Below are 9,854 nucleotides of genomic sequence, written 5' to 3'. Positions count from 1 at the left end.
GCGATGACAAATCAAAACATCACAGTTGTTGTTGACTTGAAGCTTTAGTTATCGCCAGTGTGAAATTAGTGTGAATTATCTAGGCCAAATATCAGCAGTTTTCGTATTTGAAAAGTTCTCCCGCCCATCCCTATTCTATTTGCATCAACCTAATGGTAATCGTTGATTTCTTTGGTTTCTAAGATGAGGTGAGCCTTAGCCACGATGAACCGAACGCCTCGATAAGCCCGCGAGAAGTGGCAGCCGCGAGAGAAGTACGGGCAAATACCACCTGCGATATCTGCAGTTTCATGCCTACATCATCTGGCCGTAGCATCATACAGGAAGCAAACTAGGACGCAAGCCTGACTCTAAAGAACAGCGCTAAAAGTGCCCAGAACAGCATCGCGGAACAAGCAGAACTAAAGGAAGAACACGGACACGAAGAACAAAGCACGCAAGGAATGAATTTGCACCAACAGCAGCATCGACCGCTCAACTGACGTAGAACAAACCAGAGCAATAATAAAAAAGCGAACGTAATCATCACTGTTCTACTTTGTGCCACGTACTGCTCGTACGACTAATCATCATAGTGATAATAACAATCCACTTAGCAGCAGGACGCGTCGGCCTTTCGTTGACGCTGACGTAGCTGGCTTTGAATCGCCGAATCGTGAACCATCGAAATGGAAACTGTCGTACATAGTGAACACTATAATGGGCTAGGATTGAGCCTGCATAGTGGCGGGACAGTGGGAGGAATGTTCGTGGACTATTCGCTTGGTCCGCACGCACTGCCGCCCCGTGAGCTCGACGAGCGCCTGGACCACCCACGCCACCCCGAGCGCACGAGTGCGCCGTCCTCCGACCGCCATGAAGCAAGACATGAAAGCCGACATGAGCGACACCACGATCGTGCTCAGGGGTCCGGTGGCAGCGGATCCCAGGAGAACGGTTCCTCGAGCGGCCGGAGTCCCGGCGCCAGTGGAGGCAGTAATAATAATAATACCAACGTTGGTAACGGCAATGTCGGAGGCAGTACAGTTAACGCCACTTCTGGTAGTGGAGGAGGAGGAGGTCACAACAACACTAGCAACAGCAACAACAACAGCAGTGGTGGTAATGTTGGTGGTGGTAACAGCAGCGGAAGCGGCAGCAGTGGTGGCCAGGCGCAGCGGGTGTCGAACAGCAGCAGCAGCAGCAGCAGCAGCAGCAGCAGCAGCAAACGCGGTTCGACCGACTCTGCGGGCGGCAGCCAGGGCAAACGCCCCGGCCGAAAGTGCGGTACTCACCTCCGGTTTGCGGATATCGATGCCGCCATGCTCCAGTGGATGCTTGACATGAACGCCTATAAAGTGCCTCTTTCGGACTCGACGATCCAGGCTAAGGCTAAACAGTTAGCACAGGTTAGTAGGATTTCATACAACTTTGTACAAGCACTCGCGCGCATGAGAACAATACAGTATATCCGCACATGCTAGACACATAGACATGTCTTCGTCACATAATGAATATTTGCCCGACGGAACTATATAGGCAGCAGGTTGTCTTCTAGGAATGCGCAAAGCACGTTCTGTCTGTTATACGAACAACAGCTACCCACCCACCTACCTTGTCACCTACTTGTCTGGATACCTATTCAATGAGAGAGCACAGGATGGGAGGCCTGGCTGCGACGCGCCGTGTTACTATATTCGGATACACTGCGCATTTTATCCTACTGCTATTATTACGAGTGGTAACACTATTATTCGTGTCGTCCGTGTGGTGGCGTACATGTTCCCTTCCGCCTTTTAGAACCTCGAATCGTCGACTGCGTCATTCTCCAATGGGTCTATGCATTGCGAATCCATGCGCGCTGGACTGAAGATGTAAGAAGATCGGTGGCAGTCATAGTAAATAATTGGGCCTCCCCCACATAGCGTTTTGCCACTTGCCTTGGGCCCCAAGTCTATTGGACCGAGTGTTACACAAACAGATATGGTAGAACAGCCAAATCTATTTGATACAATCCAAAAACTTAACCAAGACATAACATTGATGTTCTTTTTATCGAAGGGGCCCTTTCACTTTCTACTCCGGTTAGCTCTTATTGGGGCCTCAATTTATGCGCACAGTCGTAAACCTAGATAGCTTTTTAGTTATTTTAGCTTTTTCGACACAAGCGAATCGAGTGGTACGAATGATACCACCTTTGAGTGTGCCAATTTCGACACCAAGAAGTAATTCGATGGCCTGTTAGCAGCTCTGCATTCTTCGGTTTCTTTTTGTTTTATGAAAAACCATTTTTTTTTTACCAGGGGTTTAACCTGAAGTCGATTGGGAGGAACGGTGATGTGGGATCCACGTGGTCATGTTGTCCTAGCTACTGCTGGAAGGCATGCAGGGCCATGCCGGTTGCCGGTTCAGTAGAGGAAGGAGCTACCGGGTAGAAAGGCCTTGGGAAAGACGGGAAGTCGGGATAGACGAAGTATATGGAGGCTTTGGCAGACTAAGGCCAAGTCGGCCGCCGCTGCCGCCGCCGCCGCGTGGCAAGCATATAGGAAACCCCGTCCGTTCACCCGATACCGTCTTCCCAAGTCGCTTTCCGTATATAGAACCACTAGGTTTTGCCTTACCCCTCCCAAGCGCCACTTTTCCCAGCACATACACAGCCAGCCTTTGCCCGTTTCCTCGGACAACTTCCCTCGGCCTCTTGTTTCTACATCCTATATAGCCTCCGTCGCCCCGTTCTTCAGACCCCGCGCCTTCCTCTGGTCCGCTTCACTCCTCTCTGCTTCTCAGCAGTCTTCTCAGAAGCGCCATCCCGCGAGCTGCATTGCCTTTTTGGCCGGGCAAAAGCAACGCCAGCGAAGGGGCGAAGAGCGAGCAGAAAGAAGAACAGGAGGAGGCAAAAGCATCGGCGGCAACGCTCTGACGCACTGTCCTTCACGGCAAAACCAGCACAACCATCGCTGCTGCGGCCGTTGCCACTGCTGCTGTCACCACCATCACCACTAACGCCGTTCTCCTTCGTCCGCCAAATGGCCCCTGCGACTACCGCCACTGCTACTGCCCGCACCTACCAACACAGCTCTCTAGTTCTGCTCCCATAGCCTCTTCCTCCTCCTCCTCCTCCATACTCGTTCCACTGGTACTAATATTACGACTACTACTGTTACCGCTACAACTACTTTCGTTCGTTCTTCGTCTTTTCTCACAGTCTCCTCAGTCGACCGCTTGCGTAACGTCAGAGAGAGGTCGAAGACGACGGCAGCGGCGGCGGAAGGGAACAAGAATAAGCACGAGGAGGAGGAGGAGGAGGAGGAGGAAGAGGAGGAGGAGGAGGAGGAGGAGGAGGAGGAGGAAGAGGCTATGGGAGCAGAACTAGAGAGCTGTGTTGGTAGGTGCGGGCAGTAGCAGTGGCGGTAGTCGCAGGGGCCATTTGGCGGACGAAGGAGAACGGCGTTAGTGGTGATGGTGGTGACAGCAGCAGTGGCAACGGCCGCAGCAGCGATGGTTGTGCTGGTTTTGCCGTGAAGGACAGTGCGTCAGAGCGTTGCCGCCGATGCTTTTGCCTCCTCCTGTTCTTCTTTCTGCTCGCTCTTCGCCCCTTCGCTGGCGTTGCTTTTGCCCGGCCAAAAAGGCAATGCAGCTCGCGGGATGGCGCTTCTGAGAAGACTGCTGAGAAGCAGAGAGGAGTGAAGCGGACCAGAGGAAGGCGCGGGGTCTGAAGAACGGGGCGACGGAGGCTATATAGGATGTAGAAACAAGAGGCCGAGGGAAGTTGTCCGAGGAAACGGGCAAAGGCTGGCTGTGTATGTGCTGGGAAAAGTGGCGCTTGGGAGGGGTAAGGCAAAACCTAGTGGTTCTATATACGGAAAGCGACTTGGGAAGACGGTATCGGGTGAACGGACGGGGTTTCCTATATGCTTGCCACGCGGCGGCGGCGGCAGCGGCGGCCGACTTGGCCTTAGTCTGCCAAAGCCTCCATATACTTCGTCTATCCCGACTTCCCGTCTTTCCCAAGGCCTTTCTACCCGGTAGCTCCTTCCTCTACTGAACCGGCAACCGGCATGGCCCTGCATGCCTTCCAGCAGTAGCTAGGACAACATGACCACGTGGATCCCACATCACCGTTCCTCCCAATCGACTTCAGGTTAAACCCCTGGTAAAAAAAAAATGGTTTTTCATAAAACAAAAAGAAACCGAAGAATGCAGAGCTGCTAACAGGCCATCGAATTACTTCTTGGTGTCGAAATTGGCACACTCAAAGGTGGTATCATTCGTACCACTCGATTCGCTTGTGTCGAAAAAGCTAAAATAACTAAAAAGCTATCTAGGTTTACGACTGTGCGCATAAATTGAGGCCCCAATAAGAGCTAACCGGAGTAGAAAGTGAAAGGGCCCCTTCGATAAAAAGAACATCAATGTTATGTCTTGGTTAAGTTTTTGGATTGTATCAAATAGATTTGGCTGTTCTACCATATCTGTTTGTGTAACACTCGGTCCAATAGACTTGGGGCCCAAGGCAAGTGGCAAAACGCTATGTGGGGGAGGCCCAATTATTTACTATGACTGCCACCGATCTTCTTACATCTTCAGTCCAGCGCGCATGGATTCGCAATGCATAGACCCATTGGAGAATGACGCAGTCGACGATTCGAGGTTCTAAAAGGCGGAAGGGAACATGTACGCCACCACACGGACGACACGAATAATAGTGTTACCACTCGTAATAATAGCAGTAGGATAAAATGCGCAGTGTATCCGAATATAGTAACACGGCGCGTCGCAGCCAGGCCTCCCATCCTGTGCTCTCTCATTGAATAGGTATCCAGACAAGTAGGTGACAAGGTAGGTGGGTGGGTAGCTGTTGTTCGTATAACAGACAGAACGTGCTTTGCGCATTCCTAGAAGACAACCTGCTGCCTATATAGTTCCGTCGGGCAAATATTCATTATGTGACGAAGACATGTCTATGTGTCTAGCATGTGCGGATATACTGTATTGTTCTCATGCGCGCGAGTGCTTGTACAAAGTTGTATGAAATCCTACTAACCTGTGCTAACTGTTTAGCCTTAGCCTGGATCGTCGAGTCCGAAAGAGGCACTTTATAGGCGTTCATGTCAAGCATCCACTGGAGCATGGCGGCATCGATATCCGCAAACCGGAGGTGAGTACCGCACTTTCGGCCGGGGCGTTTGCCCTGGCTGCCGCCCGCAGAGTCGGTCGAACCGCGTTTGCTGCTGCTGCTGCTGCTGCTGCTGCTGCTGCTGCTGTTCGACACCCGCTGCGCCTGGCCACCACTGCTGCCGCTTCCGCTGCTGTTACCACCACCAACATTACCACCACTGCTGTTGTTGTTGCTGTTGCTAGTGTTGTTGTGACCTCCTCCTCCTCCACTACCAGAAGTGGCGTTAACTGTACTGCCTCCGACATTGCCGTTACCAACGTTGGTATTATTATTATTACTGCCTCCACTGGCGCCGGGACTCCGGCCGCTCGAGGAACCGTTCTCCTGGGATCCGCTGCCACCGGACCCCTGAGCACGATCGTGGTGTCGCTCATGTCGGCTTTCATGTCTTGCTTCATGGCGGTCGGAGGACGGCGCACTCGTGCGCTCGGGGTGGCGTGGGTGGTCCAGGCGCTCGTCGAGCTCACGGGGCGGCAGTGCGTGCGGACCAAGCGAATAGTCCACGAACATTCCTCCCACTGTCCCGCCACTATGCAGGCTCAATCCTAGCCCATTATAGTGTTCACTATGTACGACAGTTTCCATTTCGATGGTTCACGATTCGGCGATTCAAAGCCAGCTACGTCAGCGTCAACGAAAGGCCGACGCGTCCTGCTGCTAAGTGGATTGTTATTATCACTATGATGATTAGTCGTACGAGCAGTACGTGGCACAAAGTAGAACAGTGATGATTACGTTCGCTTTTTTATTATTGCTCTGGTTTGTTCTACGTCAGTTGAGCGGTCGATGCTGCTGTTGGTGCAAATTCATTCCTTGCGTGCTTTGTTCTTCGTGTCCGTGTTCTTCCTTTAGTTCTGCTTGTTCCGCGATGCTGTTCTGGGCACTTTTAGCGCTGTTCTTTAGAGTCAGGCTTGCGTCCTAGTTTGCTTCCTGTATGATGCTACGGCCAGATGATGTAGGCATGAAACTGCAGATATCGCAGGTGGTATTTGCCCGTACTTCTCTCGCGGCTGCCACTTCTCGCGGGCTTATCGAGGCGTTCGGTTCATCGTGGCTAAGGCTCACCTCATCTTAGAAACCAAAGAAATCAACGATTACCATTAGGTTGATGCAAATAGAATAGGGATGGGCGGGAGAACTTTTCAAATACGAAAACTGCTGATATTTGGCCTAGATAATTCACACTAATTTCACACTGGCGATAACTAAAGCTTCAAGTCAACAACAACTGTGATGTTTTGATTTGTCATCGCCGACTTCGTTGTCTGTTGATCGTTAGGGAGTCGTAGTTGGTCCGTTGGTGCGAGTCCTTTGCTGTGGACAGTCTGTCCAATAGACTGAGGCCGCGGCGGCGACAGCGGCTACTGCTACCTCCTCAAGGCCCTTGCTGCTGCCGGGTGCGTTCGTCGTTTGCGCGGGCCCCAAGCCTCGGCGGTTCATGTAGGAAATCCTTTCGTGTCGCACGGCAGCTGGTGCTCAGTCGCTACTGCTGCTGCTATTGCTGGCCCGAATTTTAGCAGAGAATGAGCGTACAACGGCCGGCCAGCCTCGAGAAGCCGGTCCGAGCAGCAGCAATAGGCAGAGCTGGCCAGGCCAGGACAAGGCAGGTCAGTAGTTGCAGTAACTATAGTAGTCGCGTTGCCCGGACGCAGCTTCGGCAGCCGTGGTTCGGGCAGCGGGCGCACGGGGGGCGTGCACCGCCTTGGCGTGAACTGCGCGCCGTGTGCGCGGCTGGTGGCTCGACGGTTACGGATGAGCCGGAGCAGCTAGCGACAGACACAGTCGGAGCAGCGTCGGAAGAGGACGGAGCAGCAGCACCAGTCAGGAGAACGCGGAGAGGGCACGGGGCCCGCCGCCGCCGCCGCCACTGCCGACGATGAGGAGGAGGGCGCGAGTAGCACTAGCACTTACCGCCAGGGGTAACGGCAGCACCATCGGACTCAGCCGCGGCCTCAAGCTCAGAGTTAGCCAGAGGAGGGTGCAACGAAAGCCCGGCTTTTCCCAAAGTAGCGAGCACAGCAGCGGCAGAGGGCTCCGAACTGATGGGGGGCACGCGCTGTACCGCGCGCACAAGGCGGCAGCATCGGCTACCAAACGAGAAGGGGATACGCTGGTCTCGCTTCGGAGCAGGGTTTGCAATTGGGATTGGTTGGTGGACGGATGAACGGACGGTGGGGGAACCGCTTAGGGACAGTGGGGAGCGATTGGTAGTGGACAGGGGTTACGATATGCAGTGAAGGGGATAGGGGCGCAGGGGTCCACGCAGAGAGTACACAGTATAGCAGAGCGCGGCGGTCTCCCCAATGCCAGTGGTAGCGCTGATAGTAGTAGCGCTAGTACGAAGGGCCAGGACACGCACTGACGGCGAACGATGTTAGAGACAACGGTGGGGTTGGGGAACTGGGGCAGTCGGCAAGTGGGTGTGAGTGTGTATGTGACCGTGTATAAGCGCTCGGGGGTTGCCGTCGGGGATATTGTGGGGTGCAGCAATCGGAATGAAATTTTTATCGATCGATAGTTCTCTTCTCTTCCTCTCTGTCCTCAGCGACAGCCGCTTTTCGCTTCCCCTCATCGGCAAAGACCGACCGACCCGGCGACGAACCAAGCGAACGAACGAACGGGTGGGCGGACAGACAGACAGACAGACAGACCCGTCCTGCTACTCTCTGTGCAGCTGCGGCTACCACTTTCTACTACTACCAATACTACAGCTACCAGCAGCAGCTGCCGTCAACGTTCGACGTCTCCAACGCACGACTATCACTGCTGGCACCAGCAGCACTACTACTGCTGGTTGATTCAGCCGCTTCGGCCGCCGCGTTGTTTCTGAGCTGGAGGAAGGATGGAGGCGGAGGGCGGGAGTCGCAGTGCGAGTTTCAGCAACGACGATGATAACGATGGCGACAACGACTATAACGACCGCAGCTAACACTACGTCAAGCTATGGCCACAATAACGACGACGACGATGATAACAACAACAACAATCACCACCACCAACGAAAAAATACGGGGGCATCGCTGCCGCCGCCCCCACCACTTCCACTAGAAGTAGTAACAGCAGCAGCAGCAGCACGGGCTAACAATGATGCTGGCGATGACAATGGCGATGACGATGTACGTAGACAGCCGTCGAGCAAATCCAGCAGCCGAAGGCACAGCAATGAAGGGGGGAGAGCTACGCCAGACCAAACTGGCAGGCCGAACGAGTGCCAACGTTAACGATTGGCCTGACGGAGTGAATGTTGTTATTGCTGCTTCCGGCCGTGAGTCAGTATGGTGGCCGACAGATGGCTGACTGCTTCGACGCTCAGTAACGATAAGAAGGGATCGTCGAAATAGTTGTCGCACGGGACAACAAATATGAGTGGCAAGAGTTGGTGGGTATGTAGGTTTGCGTGCACATATTAATAGGTCGGGGGAGAGAAGGAGTTGGGGCTGCTCGGATGATGACAAGTGAGTGAACGTCTCAGCGCCGTTTGAAACGGGCGAATGCAAGCGCGAGCGTAAGCCGCCGCTGGTGGAAATGCTCTGCGTGTGTTGTATGTATGTGCCTGTGTCTTTATGGGTTTGTTTGAGATTGTTCGACGCCGAGCAGACAAGCGGGCAGAGGGGCGGGCGGACCGGTAGGCGCGCGGCACACCGAACGAACGGACGGACGGACGGACGAACGGAGAAACAGCCGCGTGCGCAAGCCAAGGTACCCGCTGACTCTAGTACACAGACAGACAGTCAGGCAGGCACAGATAAGTATATGGAGAGAGAGTGAAACAACGAAAGTGACAGGCTCGAGGGAGGACAACGACATAGAACGCTTCGCCTTCTCACGCCGGAGAATCGGCGGTGCCGTTGGAGTTTCCCGCCGCCAAACGCTGAGTTTGACGACGGTGACGAGGGAATGGGGCGTGCTGAAGATGACAACGAAGACGACGATGACTTTTGCAAGATGCACTCGAATGAAGGCCAAGGGAGACTGGTGGACACACAAAAAACTTGCACATACACATTTCACGAGAACACAAAGTAGATATATATGATTAGGGAGTAATTACGAAAAGACGTACAGAGTAAAGATCACATAGCGGAACGATTCGTCATGGTGACGTTAGCAACTGTCGCGAGAGTAACAATTATGAAGATGCAGACGGTGTTAATATCGCGTCTGTTGCCACGGACAAACTGTTAAACGCGCACAACAGCGTAATTTACACACAGCGAGACACACACAAAAACACTGTGGAAATGTTTCCAACGCACACAAACATATTCGAGAGGTATAGAAACAGAGAAAAGGTCCTCTTTTAGAAAACGATTCTTTATATCTTTTGTTTTATGTCGGCTAACCATTGACAGGTTCTTCTTGAGTCAATCGAATTCTGAAATCGGTGACCACACGACGAGGCAAAGTACATCGGTCTGAATGACGGCAGAATGCTTTGTTCTAACCGTCGAACGACCTTCGATGCTCGGTACTACCGCGTCGACGATGCCGCTACGATCAATTCCCTTACTAGCTTCATTTTTTTCGTGTGTTCATGGACAGTACGACTGCTTGGCTGGAGCCGAGCTGCTGGCGGTCCGGGACGAATTGGGCGGGGCCTAACGTCCCGTGAGGAGGCGGAGCCTAACAATCTCGTGGTTTTACGACATGGCTAACTCACATGTTTCTACAAGAGGTGCGGCGAATGCGTATGTGC

General features: G+C 53.2%; 1 protein-coding gene across 2 annotated transcripts in view; it reads right to left on the bottom strand.

Annotated features, from left to right (window-relative positions):
* LOC111245027 (uncharacterized) overlaps nucleotides 1-8,781 on the bottom strand; it is a 48,442-nt gene extending 39,661 nt beyond the window's left edge. The window contains exon 1 of one of the 2 annotated variants that reach the window (XM_022792749.2): nucleotides 5,024-8,781. In XM_022792749.2, the coding sequence (XP_022648484.1) occupies nucleotides 5,024-5,743 (720 nt within the window). In that variant the 5' untranslated portion in view covers nucleotides 5,744-8,781. The remainder of the gene's footprint in view (nucleotides 1-5,023) is intronic. The other variant, XM_022792751.2, reaches the window with a different exon arrangement.
* Between the last annotated feature and the right edge of the window lie 1,073 nt (nucleotides 8,782-9,854).

The sequence above is a fragment of the Varroa destructor genome, unplaced genomic scaffold (assembly GCF_002443255.2).
Source record: "Varroa destructor unplaced genomic scaffold, Vdes_3.0 BEIS01000002.1, whole genome shotgun sequence".
In the NCBI taxonomy this organism is placed as follows: domain Eukaryota; kingdom Metazoa; phylum Arthropoda; class Arachnida; order Mesostigmata; family Varroidae; genus Varroa; species Varroa destructor.
This window is presented reverse-complemented; position numbering and strand designations above follow the sequence as displayed.